The sequence below is a fragment of the Culex quinquefasciatus genome, chromosome 1 (genome assembly GCF_015732765.1).
Source record: "Culex quinquefasciatus strain JHB chromosome 1, VPISU_Cqui_1.0_pri_paternal, whole genome shotgun sequence".
Classification (NCBI taxonomy): Eukaryota; Metazoa; Arthropoda; class Insecta; order Diptera; family Culicidae; genus Culex; species Culex quinquefasciatus.
Genome location: NC_051861.1, coordinates 115,845,544 through 115,868,143, shown reverse-complemented (window position 1 = coordinate 115,868,143; position 22,600 = coordinate 115,845,544). Strand labels below are relative to the sequence as shown.

The 22,600-nt window shown below is 35.1% G+C and overlaps 3 protein-coding genes across 7 annotated transcripts in view; 1 reads left to right on the top strand and 2 right to left on the bottom strand.

Moving 5' to 3' along the window:
- The window catches only part of LOC6053691 (coactosin-like protein), a 49,642-nt gene extending 46,361 nt beyond the window's left edge, over positions 1–3,281 (bottom strand). Inside the window, exon 1 of the mRNA XM_038248639.1 lies at positions 2,842–3,281. Within this exon, the coding sequence (XP_038104567.1) occupies positions 2,842–2,892 (51 nt within the window). The 5' untranslated portion in view covers positions 2,893–3,281. The remainder of the gene's footprint in view (positions 1–2,841) is intronic.
- A 4,030-nt stretch (positions 3,282–7,311) lies between these two features.
- LOC6053690 (hydroxyacylglutathione hydrolase, mitochondrial) lies at positions 7,312–8,641 on the top strand. Of its 2 annotated transcripts, XM_038249377.1 has the most exons (3): positions 7,312–7,443; positions 7,590–7,614; positions 7,677–8,641. In XM_038249377.1, exon 3 carries the CDS (start codon positions 7,727–7,729, stop codon positions 8,516–8,518), a length of 792 nt encoding a protein of 263 aa, XP_038105305.1. In that variant the 5' UTR covers positions 7,312–7,443; positions 7,590–7,614; positions 7,677–7,726; the 3' UTR covers positions 8,519–8,641. The 2 variants fall into 2 exon arrangements, with proteins under 2 accessions (XP_038105305.1, XP_001869735.2); XM_001869700.2 differs by lacking the exon at positions 7,312–7,443 and having other exon boundaries at positions 7,454–7,614.
- Positions 8,642–10,399: 1,758 nt separating this feature from the next.
- LOC6053655 (titin) overlaps positions 10,400–22,600 on the bottom strand; it is a 52,265-nt gene continuing 40,064 nt past the window's right edge. For 2 of the 4 annotated variants that reach the window (XM_038252226.1, XM_038252250.1), the window contains 7 exons: positions 20,260–20,433; positions 18,681–18,835; positions 18,468–18,615; positions 18,222–18,401; positions 18,007–18,153; positions 15,251–15,396; positions 13,353–13,704 (listed from right to left, as the gene is read on the bottom strand). In XM_038252226.1, the coding sequence (XP_038108154.1) occupies positions 13,614–13,704; positions 15,251–15,396; positions 18,007–18,153; positions 18,222–18,401; positions 18,468–18,615; positions 18,681–18,835; positions 20,260–20,433 (1,041 nt within the window). In that variant the 3' untranslated portion in view covers positions 13,353–13,613. Of the gene's footprint in view, positions 11,072–11,198; positions 12,270–13,352; positions 13,705–15,250; positions 15,397–18,006; positions 18,154–18,221; positions 18,402–18,467; positions 18,616–18,680; positions 18,836–20,259; positions 20,434–22,600 lie in introns of those variants that run through there. The other 2 variants (XM_038252244.1, XM_038252235.1) reach the window with 2 other exon arrangements.

Here is a 22,600-nt window from a genome sequence, read left to right as displayed (position 1 = left end):
TTTATACGAATTATGGTCTTCAAGAAACTTTTTTTTTTCATTTAAGTTCTGATAAAATTGGACAGGATTGCCAGATCGTCGAACATTTTGACTCATCTGTAGAAATTGGTTTGAAAAAAAAAAATCAAAATTTTAATATAAATTGTAACAAAATAATTTTAGTATCATAAATTTCAATCAGGTGATTCTAAAAATAAATAGGGTTTCCAGCTCATCAAACCTAATGATATTCTGAAATCATTTAAATGGAGAACTTAATTCAAGTTGTAGAAATGTCAGTTTTCCCATATGAAACACATTGTAGAAAAAGCAAAAACTTCTCTATTGGATCTCCATTGCAGGATTCAACATAATACTTAAAAGTTTTTACAAACTGTGCCTTTTAACCCTTTCTGGCCTAAAAATTTCCAAAATTAGCCTATAATTTTCGTATAGTCAGACGAATCATTTTCCCATCATAACTATTTTTTTTAATTCGAGCCTGAAAGGGTTAAAATAAGATAACTTTCATCTAGGTGCTCATAACTTGAGGCAGGGTTGCCAGATTGTCAAGCTTAATAAATTTGAACTTTGAAATTGTGAAAAATATTTGCAACAGCCTAAATTGAACTGAGTAATGGTCCAAAAAGGCTTCCGTCAATTAGGACAAATTGCAGTTTGAACAGAATCATTTGTTTCAGAGCACTTGAACGCTAAAATACTGTAAATCGATGTACTGATTTTGATGTTCTGTTTCGGTTCTAACTGAAATTAATATGAAAATCTCAAAATATTGTGCGTTTTTTTGTTTTGGATTTCACCCTCAAAAAGCTGCATGAAATTTATTATAGTGCTCGTGAAGTTAGATAGGGTTACCAGATCGTTTAATTAAATGAAACATCTAAAATAATTAAATTTGTATCTAATCTAATCTAAAATAATTAAATTTGTATAAAAAAAAATCTAATTTTCATAAAATTTGACACGAATTGTAACCCTTAAAAGTTTTGTATTATTGATTAAATTGCTCATAACAAGGTTGCCAGATGTTATAACTTAAGGCCGAAGCAAATATTTTTAAAAATACTTGTACCATCCTAATCAAAATTGCAATAAACTAATTTTCATAAAATTTGATGCGAACTATGGCCCAGATAGTTTTGTTCAATTTTATTTAAGTACTCATAACAATCGGAAGGGTTGCCAGATGGTAAAACTTAATGACTCATTAAAAATCTTTAAAATTGCAGAAATTTTAATTAATACCAGTTTTCTAATGTCTGTCCTGAAAAGTAGAACAAATTTCATATTAAGCAAGGATAATGATACTTAAATCCATGATCATTTCTTGGTTTCCTATGTATACACAAGTTATAACAGCACGAATCTACAAAAATACTTTTTTTTCTAAAGTATTACGTCTTTTATCAATCTTTAACTCAAAATTTGTAAAATGCATAACAGTATTTTTTTAAGGGTGCACAGCAACCAAGGAAGTTGTTGTCTTCTTATTCCAAATTTGTAGAATTTACGGACAGGGTTACCAGGTCAAAATTTAAAAAATCTGGAGAAATCTGGCAGACGAAATTCAACAGTTCTGAATAGTGAAGGGGAAGGAATATATGGATTAATTAAAAAGTTTGTAGAATTTAGAAGGTTTGACTGATTTTATGGTCACAAAATTGGTGAATTGCCGTTTTCTTTTAGAAAAAGGCATTCTAAATTTTTCGATTTTCAATTAAATTTGTTCATTTTAATCAAAAAGTTGTTCAAAATGGCAATCAAGTAAAAAATCTGCCAAAATCTGTCAATATCTGGCACAGAGAAGGATGAATCTTTATTCTGGCTGACACTTGATAAAGCTGGCATACCCAGATTTATCTGGCAACCCTGCTTACGGACCTAATCCTGAAATAATTTGATTATAAAAATTTACAAATTTGTTGTAAATCTTTATGGAAATAGTAGCTTACAAATTACATCGATAGTTCCCATAGATTAGAAGATAATAAAATGTCTGTAACAAAAATCTGGGTGCAAAAGTTCTGGTTGATGTGCACCGTTAACCACATTATTTTTGTAAAAAAAATGAATAGGGGTGGTTGGGGGAGAAGGAAACGAATTTCAATTAAAATTTTCATTGGTTTAAATACCTTCCTCTGAATTTAGGTGTTTTCAATATTCGACAGGGTTGCCAGATCGTTAAATTTGTATTCGTTCAACATTCAAATGTCAAAAACTACAATTTTCTTAAAAGTTGTTACGAATTTTGGCCTTGATAAAAATAAATTCATATTTAAGTGTCCATAGCATTGTACAGTGTTTCCAGATTTTTTGTTTTTGTAATTGTAAGTGTAAATCGAAATGGGAAATAGCTCTGTAAATCATGTTCTGATGAATGTTTGATGAGTCATTTCCCCAACCAAAAACTGAACTCTAAAAATCACATCGCGATAAAACGTCGTCATTCTAGCTTTGCCAGAACCAGCCCAATTTCTCCGAATGATTCGTCACAATCCGTAAGCAGTGTGACACAATCCTTGCTGGAACGCGATATAAAAAAAACTTCCAACTCCAGCGCACAAACTTTGCTGGCTGCACTCAGTAGGCAGTGGGCAGACGACGACAATCCGACAGGTCCCTCCTCGCGCCCCTCAACTCTCTTCACCAGTCCGGGCGCGTGACGATAAGCAAATTTTCGTTTCGGATATTTTTTTCGGAGTCTTACTGAAAAAAACTGGACTGCCTCAAGTGTGTGTTGCGTGGCAACTACTCTCCAGAAGAGAGACCCCATAAATTAAGCCTACGCGCTCCAAGAAGCTGAATCGCGGCGGTGGATGCTGAGTTTGCTTATTATTTTACCTTTCGTGGCTTGGTTTCGATGATCTGCTCGACTTCGACTGCCTCGGACATTTTGTGTTGGGGTTTGGTTTTTTGGCTTTCGGGGGGTTCGGTTCTTTCACGAATTGCTTGCTTCCTGCCTTATTACCGGGTGTTCCTCCTCTTTTTGCTCTTTTCTTTTTTTTCTCGGTAAGGAACCTCCGAATTTAATCCGACTTCTGGAACCTTGCACTTTACGTCCCGACGACGACACACCTTCGACACTTAAAAATTTCTCCTTCCACTCCTTTCACTTCCGGTGATTCACGCACACAGGACCTTAGACCTTAACAGCGAACTCTTCACAAACACACAAAAAAAACCAGACCAAGAGCAGCTCCTCACTCGTGGCAGACAAAGAAATAACTGAAGAAGCTGAACTGTTTCCAATTGCTGCGAACCGGTCTCTGCCTGATGGTGGTGATCCCCGTTCGTTCAGCAGTGCTGGCCGCTGGGCTGGGTTTGTGCATTAGCCGAAGAGCTCCGTGCATGTACTCCAGCGAAGTAGGCGCACCAGCTCTCTCGCGCTTTGATGCTCCCTCTCTCATTCGTGCCGGGGTATGTACCGGCGGCGGGGCCGACCGACCGACCGACGAACTTTCCTTGATGGGCGAAGGCGGTTTTAAGGGTTTTGGGCAGGGAGGGGAATATAGTTAGAAATTGGTGATTTAATAAGTTTCACAAAATGTTTTTGAGACATTAAAACACACAGCAGAGAAATGATAAATGCTCTTGTGTGATAATTTTCAAAACTCAAGCTCCCATCCATTCCGGGATTCGAACTGCCGACCTTTGGATTGCTAGTCCAACTGCCGACAAGCGACTCAATTTTGGCTGATTTTAGCGTGACGTACTTTATGGATGAAGCTATAGAGATTGTTTGGGGAAATTTGGACCCTATTTAAACATTGTAGAAATAAAATTTTCCTGCGTCAAAAGTATCAAATTTTGAAAGAGATACGGAGTTTTACCACAGAGTAAGACAGAGTTCGCACTGCTCTGGTTACTCTGTGGTTTTACTGGGAATGGCGACTTTGATTTAAATTGTAATTGGATGAAACGATTTTCTGCAGAAATAAAAACTGAAAAAGGAATAATGTTTCGTAAAGTAAAACTTTTTTGCAATAATTTGTTTTATGTTTTTTTCAGTATTCAAAATTTCTAGAATGAAAAAAATATGAAAAATAACCCAAAAGAATTAAAAATAATAACATTAATAATAACATTGCAGGAAAATTTATCTCGAATATTTATCAGTTTTTTTGTTTGAAAAAACCATTTTTAGATCAAATTGAAGTTTTTTTTGACTGTCACATAAATTATTAAAATGAAAGTCTTTCCATTTCCAAATCCGAGATATCGTTGTTTGCTTTTTATGTGATACTTATGAAACTTCTTTATTTTTATTTTTTTTATTTTGGGGTTGTATCTCTGGAACGAAAAGACCAATCAATTTTCATAGATGATTTTAAAAGAAATTTTCTCAGATTTTTGAAACAAATAATGATAATAATAATCTGAGATGGGCACTCATAATCACATTTTTCAAAAATTGAAAAATAGAAAAAACTATAAATCACACTTTAAAAAAATAAAATAGCCTGAATTTTTTTTTGCGAGAAAAACTATATTTCTTCAAGAAATCATAACTCTTTGTGGCTCAAAAGATGATTTTTTGAATGAAATAACTGAAAAAATCGAATAAAAACTATAATTACGGATCTTAGATGGTCTACTTTCCGTGATAACAAGTTTATTGAACGAATAGTTTTTTTTAGATTGTGACATTTTTTTCTGAATTGTCCCAACCTACCTACAACTTTGTCGAAGCTACCACATTGAACAAATAATATGCGCTCCTGGAAAGAACCAAAATTTGTTTACATTTCAACGTGATTTTGTTCTATCTTGTTGCTCGTCGCTTTTTGGCGTTCCGAGAAAAACGCGTTTTAATGTTTTACCTTGAATAAACACGAATTAGAGAACGCAATGTAAACAATAAAAGACTCGTTTTGTTAGGCTGAGCATTTTGTGCATCGTCAACGAAGTTTGGTTGAATTTGGTTTGCTGGAGTTATATCTAAAAATGTTCCCAGTAGTCGGGCAAGTACGTGTGTCAAACGCGTTCTGACTAAAATTCCTTTGTCCAGTTGTCGCACTTACAGGATTTGTCAAGATAGTACGTTCAGATCAAACTTCTTTCATATGAAGAGTGCCAACAATGCAAGGATTTTTTTCATAAAAAATGTGAAGTTAAAAGTATGGAAATATCCTTTTTCATTAAGAACGTTCTTAAAACCATATTTTTGTTTTTTTTTTTATTGAAAATTTAATGCTCTACATTTTTTGACTTTACTAACGAGTCTTTCAAGTTTCAACTATTTGCACTGGTTCGCTCTACACCTTTGCACAAGGCTGAAAAGTACCAAAGTAGACTCAATCCTGACAAGTTATAAGCCACAATTCAATTTTTGATTATTTTTTTTATTTCCTGTCATCCTATGTTGACGAAATGGCCTACTTATCTTTTCAGCACTTGTATTGAAAAGTAATACTTTTGATTTTGATAAGATATGAACAAATTTGGAGTTTTTTTAAAAGGTCCAATAAACCAAATTTCTCTTGAAATTTTTAGTTTTTGCATTTTGGGTGTTTTTTAATACCCCTGACTCAAGGCGGTTTCAAAAACACCCAAAAGCAAAAAAACTGGAAATTCGGTTTATTGGACCTTAAAAAAAACTCCAGAAATACACGGACACTAAGAGGGAATATGCCCATTTTAAGCCTAATAAGCGGTCTTGTTTGAATGATGCTGGATAATCTGAAGTGTTCCTTGAAATTCAGTAAAGCCAAGTACACCAACGAGTAGAGCAACTTTTTGTGAACATTTCTGTTTATTTTCACTTTTATTAAAAGTTATGCTTTTCCTTTTACAAGCATTTAAAAAAAATATTTCAAAAATGCATTCTAATCAGTCGAGTGCATTGGGCCACGCCCATTTTTCTATTTTCAGCTTTAGTTCTTTTTTTCTCCCAGCGCTCTTTTGGGTCTGCTTAGTGCTGCCAAAATTGATGAAATCTTAAGCGAACACTCACGAAAAGTAGCATTATAGCGAATGTTTCCTGGCAGCACTTGCTCACTCCAACAGGCGCTGCACCAGCATGTTGGTGGTGTTGGTGGCCACCCTTTGTTTTTTTTTATTTGCCTTCGCTCCTCGCTCGGTTTTCTTCAGCCTTCGATTGGAATGGGTCGTCAAAATTCAAACGTCAAAAGACTTGGCGCGTTTGTTTTTTTGATAGCGCTTGCTAATTATTTAAATGTTTCGGGATTATTTTTCAAGTGAGTGACTAACTAATGTGCCAAAGAACATGTTGCCGGTAGTTGGAAGCAATTTTATATCTTAAGCGCCTTGAAATCGTTAGCGCAAGTGAAATGATATTGATGGCGACTTTCGTTAAGCTCATCTTGCGTGTGGATGTGTGAGCCACCAAAATGATGAGAAATGGTCTAGCAAAATAGAAATTATGATCAAAAGTGCATTAAATTTGATCTTTTTGGCCAGTAAATGGCATAAATTTGCGTGCTTACTCGAGGCGGTGCTGTTGCTGGTAAGTTTATAGCACGGGTATGAATCTTCAAGCAATTTCAATATGGCGACTTGTATCAGAAGAAAGTTAGGCATTTTCGCTAGTTCTCACTGTTCTGTGTTCTGCGTGCACGTCCGCAAACATCGACCACACACATACTAGTACAAAGCGCCACCAAGAGGCAAAAGGTAATTACAAATATTTTTGGCACAAAACAAGCGGTTTTGCAAAAAAAATAAAAAATAACAAAACCAACTTTTAAGTGTAGTTTGACTATGAAACGTGTAAATTGTTGATGATTTGTTCGAAAATTTGATGAAAAATAATAATTTTATTGCAGCACCCCTTTTGGACGGACATTTCTGTTGCCACCTTTTGGTTCCTTGGATTAGCCATGGATAATTTCACAGTGTAATAAACAGGGCGGCTACGTGGTCGCCACCGTTTTGAAGGAAAAAATGATACAGGTTTTTCAGACGTGTTTCAATCCCCTGTTTATAGCCTAAATAGCATTTTTGGAGCTTTGATCGAGCATCAAACTCTCCATATGACGAAGATAGGTGTTTGATTAGAAAGGGTATATTTCCCCTAACTGAAGCGAAGGAACAAACACTTCGATGAAACATTCTATTCAATTATGGTTTTCGGAATTGGAAAAAATGTATTTAGTATGCAACTCCTTTTTTCAGCACTTTTCGTATTTATAAAACATGACAGAGCATGGTTTTTTTGTATGTTACATTTTAAGAGATATCTCACTTATCAACCTTCCTACCTTAAATTTCAAAGTATTCGTGTATGCATACCGCAGTTCAGTGTGAACTTATCTTCCTAGTTTTGGTCGCCTTTACCTGCCGGCTTTGCCTGCTCAGTTTCTTTCAGTTGTCAATCTGGAGAGAGTTGTTTTCATTCACTCAACAACACTTCACTTCTGTCATTAACTTCTGTTTTGCAAATCAACTCAAAGTTTTGCAAGCTAGCTCTTCCGTTATCAGACCGTAGGTTGATAGTCGTAGTCGATTCCTTTGTTTTTTTGCTTAGCTCTTCCTAACGCTTTTATCTTGTGTGTTTGTACTTTGTATCTTCCCCCCGGTGACCATCAATGTCTGGACTGTTGAACATTTTACCCCACCGAATCTCACAGGGACTGACCGCGGCCTATTTCACCGGTAAGTTTCGCCATTCAGGTTGGTGAACTTTGACCTTTAAGTAAGTCTTGCTCTTGTTGTAGTAACCAGCTGGAGCATTCGCGGCCGATCTACGCTAGTGCAGACGACCGAAATGGCACGCATGACGGTGCAGAAGATTCCGGCGCTGAAGGACAACTTCATGTACCTGGTGGTGTGCAACGAGACCAAGAGCGCCGCCATCGTCGATCCGGTCGAGCCGGACCGGGTGCTGCAGGTGGCCAAGGAGGCGGGGGTCTCGCTGACCAAGGTCCTGACGACGCACCACCACTGGGACCACGCCGGAGGCAACGCCGACCTGTGGAAGCGCTACCAGGCGGATCCCTCGCTAGGCAAGCTGTCCATCTACGGTGGCAACGACGAACGCATCGACAACCTGACCAACCCGGTCGGCCAAGACGACACGCTGGAGATCGGAAACCTTAAAGTGCGTTGCATCTCCACGCCGTGCCACACGACGTCCCACATCTGCTACTACATCGAGACGCCGGAAGACAAGGTCGTCTTCACGGGGGACACGCTCTTCCTGGCCGGTTGTGGCCGCTTCTTCGAGGGAACTGCGCAGCAAATGTACGACGCGTTGATTACGAAGCTTTCGGCCCTGCCGGACGACACCAAGGTGTACTGTGGCCACGAGTACGCGCTGAACAACCTGCGCTTCGCGAGTACCGTCGAGCCGGACAACGTGGACATTACGCAGCTGCTGGGCATTGCGAAGGAGGCGGATTTGGAGGGAAGGCGAGCGATGGTGCCGTCCACGATTGGGCAGGAGAAGCGTACGAACGTTTTCATGAGGGTTGGCGAGGCAGTTGTGCAGAAGTTTGTGGGGAAAAGTACTCCGTTGGAGACGATGCAGGCGCTGCGAGCGGCGAAGGATAAGTTTTAAGGAGGGTGATTGAAGGGTTGTTAGAGTTTGGCTTTTGGTTACGAAGCAAAGCTTCAGTTGGTTGTACTTTTTGGATAAAAATATTATTTCAGGAACAATAAAATCATTAAAAATCTTCTCGAAGTTGTGTTTTATCTTACTGCAGTCAATACAGCGATTTTGCCAAAGACAACAATTCGAAAAAAAACTACTAACTAAAATACTAAGATACTAAGATACTAAGTTACTAAAATACTAAAATACTAAAATACTAAAATACTAAAATACTAAAATACTAAAACACTTTAATACTAAAATACTAAAATACTAAAATACTAAAATACTAAAATACTAAAATACTAAAATACTAAAATACTAAAATGCTAAAATACTAAAATAAAAAAAAATAAAATATTAAAATACTAGAAACTAAAAACTCTTGACAAAATTGAAACAAAATTAACACAAAACTAAGACAAAATTTGAGACAAAAATTAAGACAAAATTGAGTCATAATTGAGACAAAATTGAGAAAAATTTGAGACAAAATTGAAACAAAATTGAGACGAAATTGAGACAAAATTGAAACAAAATTGAGACAAAATTGAGACAAAATTAAGACAAAATTGAGACAAAATTGAGACAAAATTGAGAAAAAATTGAGACAACATTAAGACATAATTGAGACAAATTGAGACAACATTGAGACAAAATTGAGACAAAATTGTCAAAATTGTCGAAATTGACAAAATTGTAAAAATTCACAAAATTGTAAAAATTCACAAAATTGACAAAATTGTCGAAATTGTCAAAATTGACAAAATTTACAAAATTGACAAAATTACAAAATTGAGACAAAATTGAGACAAAATTGAGACAAAATTGAGACAAAATTAAGACATAATTGAGACAAAATTGAGACAACATTGAAACAAAATTGTCAAAATTGTCGAAATTGACAAAATTGTAAAAATTGACAAAATTGTAAAAATTGACAAAATTGTAAAAATTCACAAAATTGACAAAATTGTCAAAATTGACAAAATTTACAAAATTGAGACAAAATTGAGACAAAATTGACAAAATTGACAAAATTGACAAAATTGACAAAATTGACAAAATTGACAAAATTGACAAAATTGACAAAATTGACAAAATTGACAAAATTGACAAAATTGACAAAATTGACAAAATTGACAAAATTGACAAAATTGACAAAATTGACAAAATTGACAAAATTGACAAAATTGACAAAATTGACAAAATTGTTAAAATTGACAAAATTGACAAAATTGACAAAATTGACAAAATTGACAAAATTGACAAAATTGACAAAATTGACAAAATTGACAAAATTGACAAAATTGACAAAATTGACAAAATTGACAAAATTGACAAAATTGACAAAATTGACAAAATTGACAAAATTGACAAAATTGACAAAATTGACAAAATTGACAAAATTGACAAAATTGACAAAATTGACAAAATTGACAAAATTGACAAAATTTACTAAATTTACAAAATTTACAAAATTGACAAAATTTACAAAATTGACAAAATTGACAAAATTGACAAAATTGACAAAATTGACAAAATTGACAAAATTGACAAAATTGACAAAATTGACAAAATTGACAAAATTGACAAAATTGACAAAATTGACAAAATTGACAAAATTGACAAAATTGACAAAATTGACAAAATTGACAAAATTGACAAAATTGACAAAATTGACAAAATTGACAAAATTGACAAAATTGACAAAATTGACAAAATTGACAAAATTGACAAAATTGACAAAATTGTAAAAAATTTAAAAATTTTAAAAATTTACAAAATTGACCAAACTAGAGTTGTCATCTGTGAATAAAAAACTGCCGTATTTTTTAAATTCTTTTTAATTTTTTTTATTGGTTTCTCCTCTTCTAAACTCACGTCTCATCATTTTCAGATATAATACATACAAATGGCACGGCACCTCGTGAAAACACAAAATATTACTATTTTCATCGTTTTCGGCGTTTAGGCTCCTCTTGTATTTTAACCTGTGTTTTGGGTGCTTTCAATACACTCTCATTTTGGTTTCGGGTTTCTTCCTTGTGCTTACACGGTTTCACTAATATTTTTCTTAGTATAGTATACTATATCCTGCCAGCGGCCAATACAAAATTTTGGGAATTACAACATACAAATTTTTACGAATCAATCGCTTTGATGAAATTTGTTCGCTACACTCTCCCTCAAAACAAACCACATTTCGACTTTATCAAAAAGGTGGGTTACTTTAAATGATCGTGTACTTTTGACGTTAGCGAATCAATATCTAACATCTGCTTAAAAAGAAGGGGCGGGGTTCAATTTCGTTACACATTTGTTGATTGTTTTGAGAATTTCTAACGGGGTGGGCGGGGGCGGACAAAAACCAAAAGCTGCGCTCAAGCTCGTGCCCTTTCAAAATGTGCGTTCCTTTTTGCAAAAAGAGTTTCGTTTCATTTTAGGATCACCAGCTCATTGCGCTGTCGTTGCAAGCGGGCGGTTAGGGGGTGGTCTTGTATTTCCGGTCGAAAGTACCTGCAAAAGGGGTACAGAGAGAGGGGGTAGAGTTGGGGCGGTGTCAGTGTTGCCAGTTTTGTGCAGGGTTTTTCATTTCTCACATTTAGTTTGTTAGTTTTGGTGTTGTCTTCGACTTTTGTTCTTATTTTTTGCTAGTAGAAGAATCTTCTTCTGTAATTGTTCAAACAAGGATTTGTTACTGGTCGGTACTTGTATTCCGGAAATCTTTCCCTGTTTTTTGGAGTAAAAAGTAAGCATCGAAGACAGCGTTGGTCAGGGTTGGTGTGAAATCTTTGTTTGGGTTTTGAGTACACGTGACACAAGTGAGGGAAGGGTACCAGTTTGTGGCCTGCTTGGACTGATTTGACTAACATTCTACACGCACGTTCTAAATCACTCAGTTTTCGTCAAAACGGAACCTACTCAGAAATGAGTAATGCCCATCTGTCAGATTTGGATGAATTTCACTCAGATTTCCACGAAAACTGAAGGATTTTCACCCAGATCTGAGTGAAATTCACTCAAATTTGACAGATGCCCCTTCACTCATTTCTGTATAGCTTCGGTTTTGACGAAAACTGAGTGATTTTAATCGTGCGTGTAGGTTTCATACAGTGTAACACCGTTGGTTTGACAACGAGCAATGAAATCTAACGAGCTGTCACTTTTCCATCACTGTTTCAATACTTTTGAAAGAGTCAACAAAATCACTAAAACTTCATCAAAACTAAAATTAATCAAATTTAAATTTGAGTAAATTCATTGATTTTTTTTTTATTTCAGATCACGTAATCGCAAAACCGAACCTTCTTAGAAATGAGTAAAATTCATTCTGAATCCAATAAAAACGAGGAAAATTCACCCAAATCTGACATTTTTCTTCTTTTACTCAATTCTGGGTAGGATTTGTAAAACAACTGAATAATTTTAAACGAGAGTGTATTTATTTTCTACACTCAAAATCGGAAGTACCCCTCAAAAATGGATCTGTCTACCCTTTATCTGTCAACATAAGGTAGACAAACCCTTTTTGAGGGGTACATCCACCCTTTTTTCAAGTTTACCTTTTGAAAAGGGTTGACACCGGTAAACTTGAAAAAAGGGTCAGAATGTCTTGTTTACAAACAATCAATGAAAGTCGATGTGAAATTTTCTTCGAAAATCGTTCAATGTAGGATTCACTGCAGAGTGGTACTTGTATTCCGGGAAGGTGTTCCTGTTTGAAAAAGAGTAAAACATATTGCTGTCAATGTGTCAAAGTGTTTTGTTGTGTGGTGTTGTTTTTGTTATAAAATCTACATTCAAAATAACTCAGATTTGCAAGTGGAAAATGTCAGATTCGAGTGCATGTTGTAATTTTTATTGAATGTTGAGCAAAATTGATCCAAATCTGATGTTTTTTTTCCAAAATAAAGGACGTATTAGACTATGACAAACAAACAAACAAACTCGCAAAAAAAATTGGTTTGGCAGTTTGCCTGAATTTATTTGCAGAAACGTCAGTCTGCATACATTTGGGTTTGTTCGCAAGTTTGACAAACTGTCAAACACAAAAGAGTGCGCGTTTGTTTGTTTGTTTGTTTATAGTCTGATACCTCCTTAACAATATATTTCAAGTAAGTTCGTTTTCGACGAAATCTGAGTGTTATTGTAAGTGAGTGTAAGTTAATTTGCACGATCATCGAATATAACTCATTACTGAGTTGTTTTCACTCAGATTTCATTCGAACCGAACTCACTCAGGATTGACATTTCTTAGCGTTTTCCACTCATTTTTGGTTGAATTTTACCCTCATTGGGGCAAGTTTTGCTCTAAATTTACCGGGTGGTGAATTTTACCTAAATTTATCCAGAAATAAGTCGTTTTGAATGAGCGTGGTGCAGTTTTTGACAGACGAACGGTTTACCTATTTTCGAGTAAACTATACTCAATTTTGAGATTGCGGTGAATAGTGACAGCTCATGAATTCTGAATGTTTTTTTTTGTCAAACAATCGTGATTTCTGTTAGAAATGTCAAACTTGACATTTATTAGTGAAAAAATGTAAAGTAGGTGACCGATACTTGTCAAAGTCAATGCTTGCTTTGTTTGCAAGCCGTCAAATCTGGTACACTTTCCCGCACATCAACAACAGTCATTTTTAGAAGGTAGGGGGTTGCTTTAGTCAAAATAGAGACGGGGGTCAGTCACAAAAAAACGTTCAACGTGTAGCTGTCAAAAATGTGGTGTCAAAAAAGTCAACGCGTTTCGTTTCCCAATTAGTCCGAATGTTCTCAGAAGGAAAAAAAGGTAGCTTGCTACGATTTCGACAGAAGAAAATCTTTATTGTTTTTTTTTCTCTTTTTTAAGCTACGCTTCAAGCACAATCTCTGCAACGAACAAATTTTTCGTTTGTTTTTGTTTTTTGTTTACGAATAACAACAATTGTTCCTTATCTAATTCTGGAGGCAAGGGGAAGGAAGGGGGTAGAAAGGCTCGTCACTGGGACCTCAAAATACCTCGCAAAATTTGTTTACGTTTTTTGCCTGGCTCTCTTGCTTTTTTTTTGGTTTTCAGTTTTTAAAATATATTATACGTTACTTTAATATCACCACATTGAGGACAAAAATACATTTTCTTTTGTTTCTTCCGTTCCTTTTCCCGCAATTTCCTGCATTGCGGTCGTAGTGTTTGACGTTTGACACATCACAATGTGTATGAAGTTTGTTTTTGTTTACGTTTGTGTTGGTAAAAATGAGTGTGTATGTGTGTGTGTGTGATTTGTGGAACGAATTTCCAACAATGCAAACCAATGCAAAAATGTTTGTTAAATTTGGAAAAAATGCAATTGTTTGTGTGAATTATTTTTTTATCGTGTTTTTTTTTTCGTTTGTGCGTGTATTGTTGTCGGGGTCATGGAAGAGATAAAGAATGAAGAAGAAAAAAGAAAGTATTATTATTCCTTATAATATTGGTAGAGAACAAAATATTACAGCGGTTACTAACAAACACCGTTAGTGGGAACGAAATTGATGACAAAATTGAATGGAAGAGGGTGACAGGCGTACCAGTGTTGCCAGCGTTGGGACCAATTTTGTTTATTAATTGTGAAAATTTCAAAACATTCAAAACTTTAAAAGGCATTCAAAACAGACAAATCAGTGCTAAACAAAAAAGATTTACAAAAATTTGACGGCTGTCACTTTGACAGCAGTGTTGCCAAAGTTATCATTTTAGCTGTTTTCACAGTAAACCGTTGTGACGGAAGTCTCCTTTAACAACAAGCCTATTTTCAGTCTCAAATTTCAATCAAATTTTATGTTTTTTAAACAAATTTCTTTTTTTTTCGCCAAAATTGGACCCAATAGGGCGAAAAACTGGTACACCTCGACCCAAAAAGGGCGAATAAAAACGCGCGATTTGCGAAACTGTGCGTACTTCAAAATGTATGTGTGTGACAGCGTGGTGCAGCATAGCTTTACATGTGTGTGTGCGTGTGGGCGCGCGTTGGTACTTCTCTCACACATACACTGACACATTTAGACACAGAGAGGAACACTCACTCACACGCAGGAACGAAACACGGAAACAAAACAAAGAAAGAAAAAAAACTCATTCAGCGCGGACCAACACTACAAAACAATCACAAATGTACACGGAAAAAAGAGGTTTGCTTCGATTGTTCTCAAAAAACAAAACAAAAAAAAAGTCAGTTAAACTCAATCGAAAAGAGAGAGTGTTGTTTGTTGTTGTTTTTTTTTTCGTTTGCATTTTATGGTCGCGCTAGCACTATTATTACAAATGATGCGATTTTTTCGAGGCTTTGCCTCTCTTTTTAGTTTGCTCTGGGATGCCTTCGTTTTCAGAGCAATTATTTTGGTTGTTTAAAAACTAAGGTAAGGTAAAAACTAACTGATGTGGTTGTGTAAGTGTTTATGTGTTTTTTATTTATAGTTAAAAAATGTAACTTGCTGTTAATGGTTTTTTTTTTGTAGTAACGACAATCGCTAATAAAAAAACATGTGTATGTATGTATGTGTGGGTTTGTTGAATAAAATGTAAATATGTTTTGTTCTGGTATTTTTTTTTGTTGTTGTTCAAATTTTCGTTTAAACTTGTGGAAGTGAGCGAAAAAAGTTATTTAAAAACTAAATGATAAATTATCAATAATAGTAAAATCGTAAATGTATAGGAGTAATAATAATAGCAATATTCACGTTAGCGTATTGTTTGGATTGGTGTAGGTGAAGCCCTCGAACTGGGCCTGGTTCATCGAGGCCAGGATGTTGCGTTCGATCGGCGTCAGGCGCGCCCGCTCGCGGGTGAACTGCTTGTCGAAATACTGCGTGTCCAGTGGATGTCGCTAGGTTGAGAGAGGAGAAAATTAAAAAAATGATATATTTTTTTAATTAATTTTGAGTGATCAAAAATGATTTTCTGATATCTTATAACAATTTTGACAATTTTCTCAATTTTGTCAATTTTGTCTCAATTTTGTCTCAATTTTTTCCCAATTTTGTCCCAATTTTGTCCCAATTTTGTCTCAAATTTGTCTCAAATTTGTCTCAATTTTATCTCAATTTTGTCTCAATTTTGTCTCAATTTTGTCTCAATTTTGTCTCAATTTTGTCTCAATTTTGTCTCAATTTTATCTCAATTTTGTCTCAATTTTGTCTCAATTTTGTCTCAATTTTGTTTCAATTTTGTCTCAATTTTGTCTCAATTTTGTCTCAATTTTGTCTAAATTTTGTCTAAATTTTGTCTAAATTTTGTCTAAATTTTGTCAATTTTGACAATTTTGACAATTTTGACAATTTTGACAATTTTGACAATTTTGACAATTTTGACAATTTTGACAATTTTGACAATTTTGACAATTCTGACAATTTTGACAATTTTGACAATTTTGACAATTTTGACAATTTTGACAATTTTGACAATTTTGACAATTTTGACAATTTGACAATGTTGACAATTTTGACAATTTTGACAATTTGACAATGTTGACAATTTTGACAATTTTGACAATTTTGACAATTTTGACAATTTTGACAATTTTGACAATTTTGACAATTTTGACAATTTTGACAATTTTGACAATTTTGACAATTTTGACAATTTTGACAATTTTGACAATTTTGACAATTTTGACAATTTTGACAATTTTGACAATTTTGACAATTTTGACAATTTTGACAATTTTGACAATTTTGACAATTTTGACAATTTTGACAATTTTGACAATTTTGACAATTTTGACAATTTTGACAATTTTGACAATTTTGACAATTTTGACAATTTTGACAATTTTGACAATTTTGACAATTTTGACAATTTTGACAATTTTGACAATTTTGACAATTTTGACAATTTTGACAATTTTGACAATTTTGACAATTTTGACAATTTTGACAATTTTGACAATTTTGACAATTTTGACAATTTTGACAATTTTGACAATTTTGACAATTTTGACAATTTTGACAATTTTGACAATTTTGACAATTTTGACAATTTTGACAATTTTGACAATTTTGACAATTTTGACAATTTTGACAATTTTGACAATTTTGACAATTTTGACAATTTTGACAATTTTGACAATTTTGAAAATTTTGACAATTTTGACAATTTTGAAAATTTTGACAATTTTGACAATTTTGACAATTTTGACAATTTTGACAATTTTGATAATTTTGACAATTTTGACAATTTTGACAATTTTGACAATTTTGCCAATTTTGTCAATTTTGTCGATTTGTCAATTTTGTCAATTTTGCCAATTTTGCCAATTTTGTCAATTTAAGTAATTTAAGTAATTCAAGTAATTTAAGTAATTTAAGTAATTTAAGTAATTTAAGTAATTTAAGTAATTTAAGTAATTTAAGTAATTTAAGTAATTTAAGTAATTTAAGTAATTTAAGTAATTTAAGTAATTTAAGTAATTTAAGTAATTTAAGTAATTTAAGTAATTTAAGTAATTTAAGTAATTTAAGTAATTTAAGTAATTTAAGTAATTTAAGTAATTGTAAAAAATTGATTTTATGTATTTTTGATATATTTTATAAATTTTGGGGAGTTTTGTCATTTTTGTTATTTCTGTGGATTTATTATTTTTAATTTTTAATTAATTTTGGTACAGTCCAGACTCGATTATCCGAAGGCCTCGGAAAAATTTCACTTCAGATAATCGAAACTTCGGATAATCGAATCACGAAAAAAATATTTTTTTGGTTGTTACATTATTGATTGTTGAGCTTCAGCATGACCACTAAACTACGCTAAAGTGATTTTAAAATTTTTAAATCCAAGATGGCGGCCAATATGGCGGTGATGCAATATAAAAAACATACATTTTATTATTTAATAGGCAATACACCATTAAAATTTTACTCAAATAGGGTATTTTATTTTAGTTATTTTATGTTCTTTTTTATATTTTTTGTAATTTTGTTCAATTGTTGTAATTTATAATAATTATTGACTTTTTAAGTTTGCATTTTAGTATTTTAATATTCCAGTATTTCAAAATTTCTGTTTTTTTGGTTTTTCTTTTTTATATTATTGCACATCAATATGTTAGTATTTTGGTATTTTTGCATTATTATGTTTCTGTTTTTGGAAATTTTGATATTTTGGTATTTTAATATTTTGGAATTTTGGTATTTAAGTATTATGGAATTTTGGAATATTGGAATTTTGGTATTTACATATTTTGGAATTTTGATATTTTGGTATTTTCGTATTTTGGTATTTTGTTATTTTGTTTTTTAACTTGTGCCGAAATTCAGGATTTACTTCATTTGTCAAAGTGGTCAGGTGACCTTAAACTCGTTTTTTGATATCTTCTTGCATTTTAGAACACCAATTGCAAGTGTTTTGACATGTCGCTTTATATATTGGACCACTTTTTCACTCAAGGTGACCGGAACTCCGGATTGCCCGGAAATTAGGTATTTTTCTCTTGACTTACCACTTGCGGCTTGAACGGTGGCTCCAGCTGCCGTCTCTCCAGCGCCTTCCAGTCGATCCGGTCGAAGAAGGGATGGTACTTGATGTCGTTCTCCTCCTCGCCGGTGTTGAGACAGCCCAACCGGATGCCGGCGTCCTTCTCGAGGAGCTGCGGCGAAATTTTGAAAGATTTTTTAGAGTAAAATTGACTAGAAATTTTTGTTGGGGTCAAGCTACCGATTGCAGCAGCTTCAGCGACTCCTTGGACAAAAAGTGCGGGAACCACGGGATCTCGTTGCAGATGGACCAGAACAGCTCGTCCTCGTCACAACCACTGAAGGGTGACTGGCCGACGAGCATCTCGTACACCAGCACACCGAACGACCACCAGTCCACGGCTTGGTTGTACTTTTGACCCTGGCGAGAGAGTTGAAAAAGTTAGGTTAGGGTAAATGTCAAAAGAGTGACAGCCGCTTTGTTTACTTTAATGATTTCAGGCGCCATGTAATCCGGTGTGCCACAGAAGCTGTCCGCCAACCGGTCCAGGTAGATCTCCAGCTTGCACATGCCAAAGTCCGCTATCCTGACGTGGCCGTCGTAGTCCAGCAGCACGTTGTCCAACTTTAGGTCTCTGGAAGGTTGGAAATTGAGGTTAGGTTTTTTTTCTATTGGGGTAAGCCGTGTAGCTGGTCTTACCGGTACACGATGCCCTTTCGGTGCAGGAACTTGAGCCCGGACACGATCTCGGCCGCGTAGAACCGCGCTCGGTCCTCGGTGAAGCGGCCGCTCGCTTGTATGTGGAACATTAGGTCACCCCCGTTCAGGTACTCCATGACGAAAAATAAATGGCTCTGCGGGAAAGAATTTGAGAAAAACGGAATCGTTAAACTGTCAGTTCGCCCAACATCGGACTGATTTTCATGTTTATGTCGGTCTGTCAAGCGAAAATTTCGCTCATTTCTTACAGGCTGTAATCATCAGCGTAGTCTACTACGATCTTTGATTGTGTTTGTAAATTTTCACAACACAAACAATCCCGTTCGAAGTGAACCCGACTTTGTTTTGATCGACCAGTTTAGATACGTTGGATCGAATTCCCAAAAAAGACCATGATCACGCGGGATCGCTATGGCCCATTTCAGCGCACTAGTAGTGGTACGAGGAATGTGGCCGATCCCTGTGGGAACGCATCGTCTTCATCGTCGTCGTTGCAGGTCTATATTTAGCCCACCAGGTTGTTCGAAAGTCGTCTTGGTCGTTTCACCACACGTCTACCCAGTGACCGACATCTATCAATCTTTTGGTTGGGCCCAGAATTGGAACAATCCGTACTGGGTTACGCGAAAAAAAGGACAAAAAAATGTCACAAATATTCGCACAAGTCGGTTCAGATTAGCGGTAACGCTCTACGAAACCTCCCCGTCAACGACCTTGTCCTTGCGAAGCTCATCAGGCGGACAACAAACTCCCCACGTTACGACTTCCTTCTTCGAGAAAGATAAACACGATACTATCGTCGGGCGTGTTTTAGACGATAATCACAACAAAAGACGACAATTTCCCGGTCGACCTTCTTCATTTTGCGGCGGAGAATGGCCGACCATAACTTGCGCGATAGTAAAGCTGTCGGTTCTAATTTCACTTTTAATGACCCCCCCATCCTCTAGTGACGGTGGTTAACCCTCACGTTCGCAGAGTGTCATCGACTCCAATTTAAAAAAAAGCTTGATTTTTTATTTTGGTCCGACAAAACTCCAAAAATTGGCTCGACGTTGAGCAGCTTGCAATTTTCCATACTGGGATTAATTCCAAAAGTGACAGCTGTTTGTTTACCTTGCGAAAAGCGTGCACGCTGACGCGGAAATATCCATTTTGGGTTAAAAAGTAACACTTTATCATTTCCAACCCGAAACCAAGCAGTCAGCTGATTCATTCGCAAGCTGAAACGCACGCCAACGAATGGTGCGTCCAAAATTAGCTCGAACTCTACCAACACCACCACCGTTAGCTTCAACAGCTGACTGATCAAGTGACGACGACTACGAGTTGGATTGGAATGTCGGGTGTGTCGACCAGAGAAATGCAGCCGCAGTGAGCGACTACTTCCTCTTGCGGGTTTTGTAACGGGGTAACCCCCCCTCCACGGGGAAGGTAGTGGAATTTGAGGTTAGAATGAAAGTCTTTGAAGTTTAACAGCTACGTTTTTCGGACCTTTTAAAAACGTAACGCCCATCTGTCACCTATGACAGGCTTGTTAAAAAAAAATGATACTTACATCTGTTTGAAACGTACAAAACAGGTGGCACAGGAAGGGATGCTTCGTGCCCAGTGCCAGCACCTTGCGCTCGATCAGCGTGCAGTCCACGTCGTCGTCCTCCAGCACGACGTCCTTCTTCAGGCACTTCACCGCGTAATAGTACTCTGTGTTCCTTAGCTCTGCTAAAAATACCTGGGATTTTTTTTTGTTGGGAAAGTAAAATGACACGATTGAGTCAGTACAAGTCCTAGAAAAATACTTTTTCAAGTTTTTTATCAATTTCTCTTGAACCGTGCCAAAACCTCTTTTTATGCGGAGGCGTTACGTTTTGTAATTCGTAGATTTCACGGATACAGCGTTATTTTTTGCAAACTTTTTCAAGCATTTGGTCGACTTGCGATGATCAAAAAATCGCCTTCAAACGATTTCAAAAATGTGATTTGGTTTTAAAGGAACCGATGAATTACAAAACGTAACGCCTTCTCCCAAAAGTTGTTTTAAAATAGTTTTTGACATTTTTTTCAAATTTTGCAATAGATCCAAACATTTTTGATATTATTTGAAAGCAAATTGTAGATGGACACAAAATAGAAGAAAAAAAAAACTTTAAAAACGCAAAAATATTGTAAAATTCAAAGAAGGGAGATCTACCTTATTTTTATCATTTTAATACATGAAAGATATTAAATCTAACCTTATTTAATTTAACAAATTAAGGAGTTACGCTTTTATTCCCAATGGTTTTGTATCATTGGAATGATCATAATAACGAATGTTTTGTTTTTAGCTGATTTCGCTTGAAGCAAACAATAAATTTTTATTTGTTTCAAGTAAATGGTCTTGATACGAGCCACAATATTACAGAGAAACCTCTTTTTACTTTTTAATATCGACAAATTTGAAAAACGTAACGCACCGCGTAAAAAGAGGTCTCACTGTATTTTTAAAATATAACAAAAAAAAACTAGTGAACAGAACGATGAGGCGTTACGTTTTTTTTTATTTTGTCGATTTTTCTTAAACGAAAAATAATTTTTGCAATTTTTTAAAAGAATGCAAAAATGTGGCATCGTTCCATAGAAATCGGCAAATAACAACACGTAACGCCTCCGCGTGAAAAAAAAGTTTCTTCGGGATTTTAAAATTAAACTAAAAATAAAACGTAATGCCTCAGGTAAAAAGAGATTTACTTAGAAGGCAGTTAATGTTAAGGCGTAACAATTTCATTTTTAAAATTTTGTGTTTCAATAATTTTAATGTCATTTTAACCTCTCCTCCTTTTCGAGAAGGCGTTACACTTTCTATTTTTATGTCGATTTCATTCAAACCAAGACACAATTTTGCAAGCTTCAAAAAGTGATTTGTAGATTTGAACAAGTCGTACAAATTGCTTTAAAAACAAAGCAAATATGTTGCATCGTTCCAGAGAAATTGGAAAATTTCGAAACGTAACGCCTCCGCATGAAAAGATATTTCTCTGACCTGTTTTTAAGAATGTCATTGAGTGTATTAATGTAACGCATAAAAAGAGGTTTAATTTTAAGGAAAATGTTATTTTGAGAGAAGGCGTTACGCTTTATTTATGCGTACACTAAAACACCCGATTACGCTCAGGAGTTACGCTTTGTATTCCGTCGATTTTTCTAGAACGACGCATCATTTTTGCAATCTTTTCAATTCAATTTATACGTCTTGTGCAGATCTACAAATTGCTCTGAACAGAATGCAAAAACATTACACTGTTTTAGAGAAATCAATCCAATAAAAAGCGTAACGCCTGCGCGCAAACGGGGGTTTTAATGTAGATTACTAAAAGTTTTGCTAGTTTTATCTTTCAAAACTTTTAAAACTGGTTTGATTGCATGAATATTATAAAATCTCTTTAAAACATGTTTACTAAAACCCCGATTTACGCGCAGGCGTTACGCCTTTCATTTGGTTTATTTCTTCAAACCAGTATATTATTTTGACATTCTTTTGAATGCAATTTGTAGGTCTGCACAAGACGTATACATTGCTTTAAAGAGATTGCAAAAATTGTGACGTCGTTCCAGAGAAATCGACGAAATACAAAGCGTAACGCCTGAGCGTAATCGAGGCTTTAAGTGTAAGTTTCTTTATTTTTCAAATTATCACAATTAAAATTAAACGAATTAGAAAAAATAATTTTATTCAGTAGGCTATATAAGCGGAGGCGTTACGCTTCTAATTTTGTTGATTTCTCTTAAACTGGATTCTGTTTTCGCAAGCATCAAAAGGCGAATTGTAGATCCATACAAGTCGTACAAATTGTTTCAAAAAGTTTACAAAAATGTTGTGTCGTTCCAGAGATATCGACAAATTGAAAAAAGCGTAACTC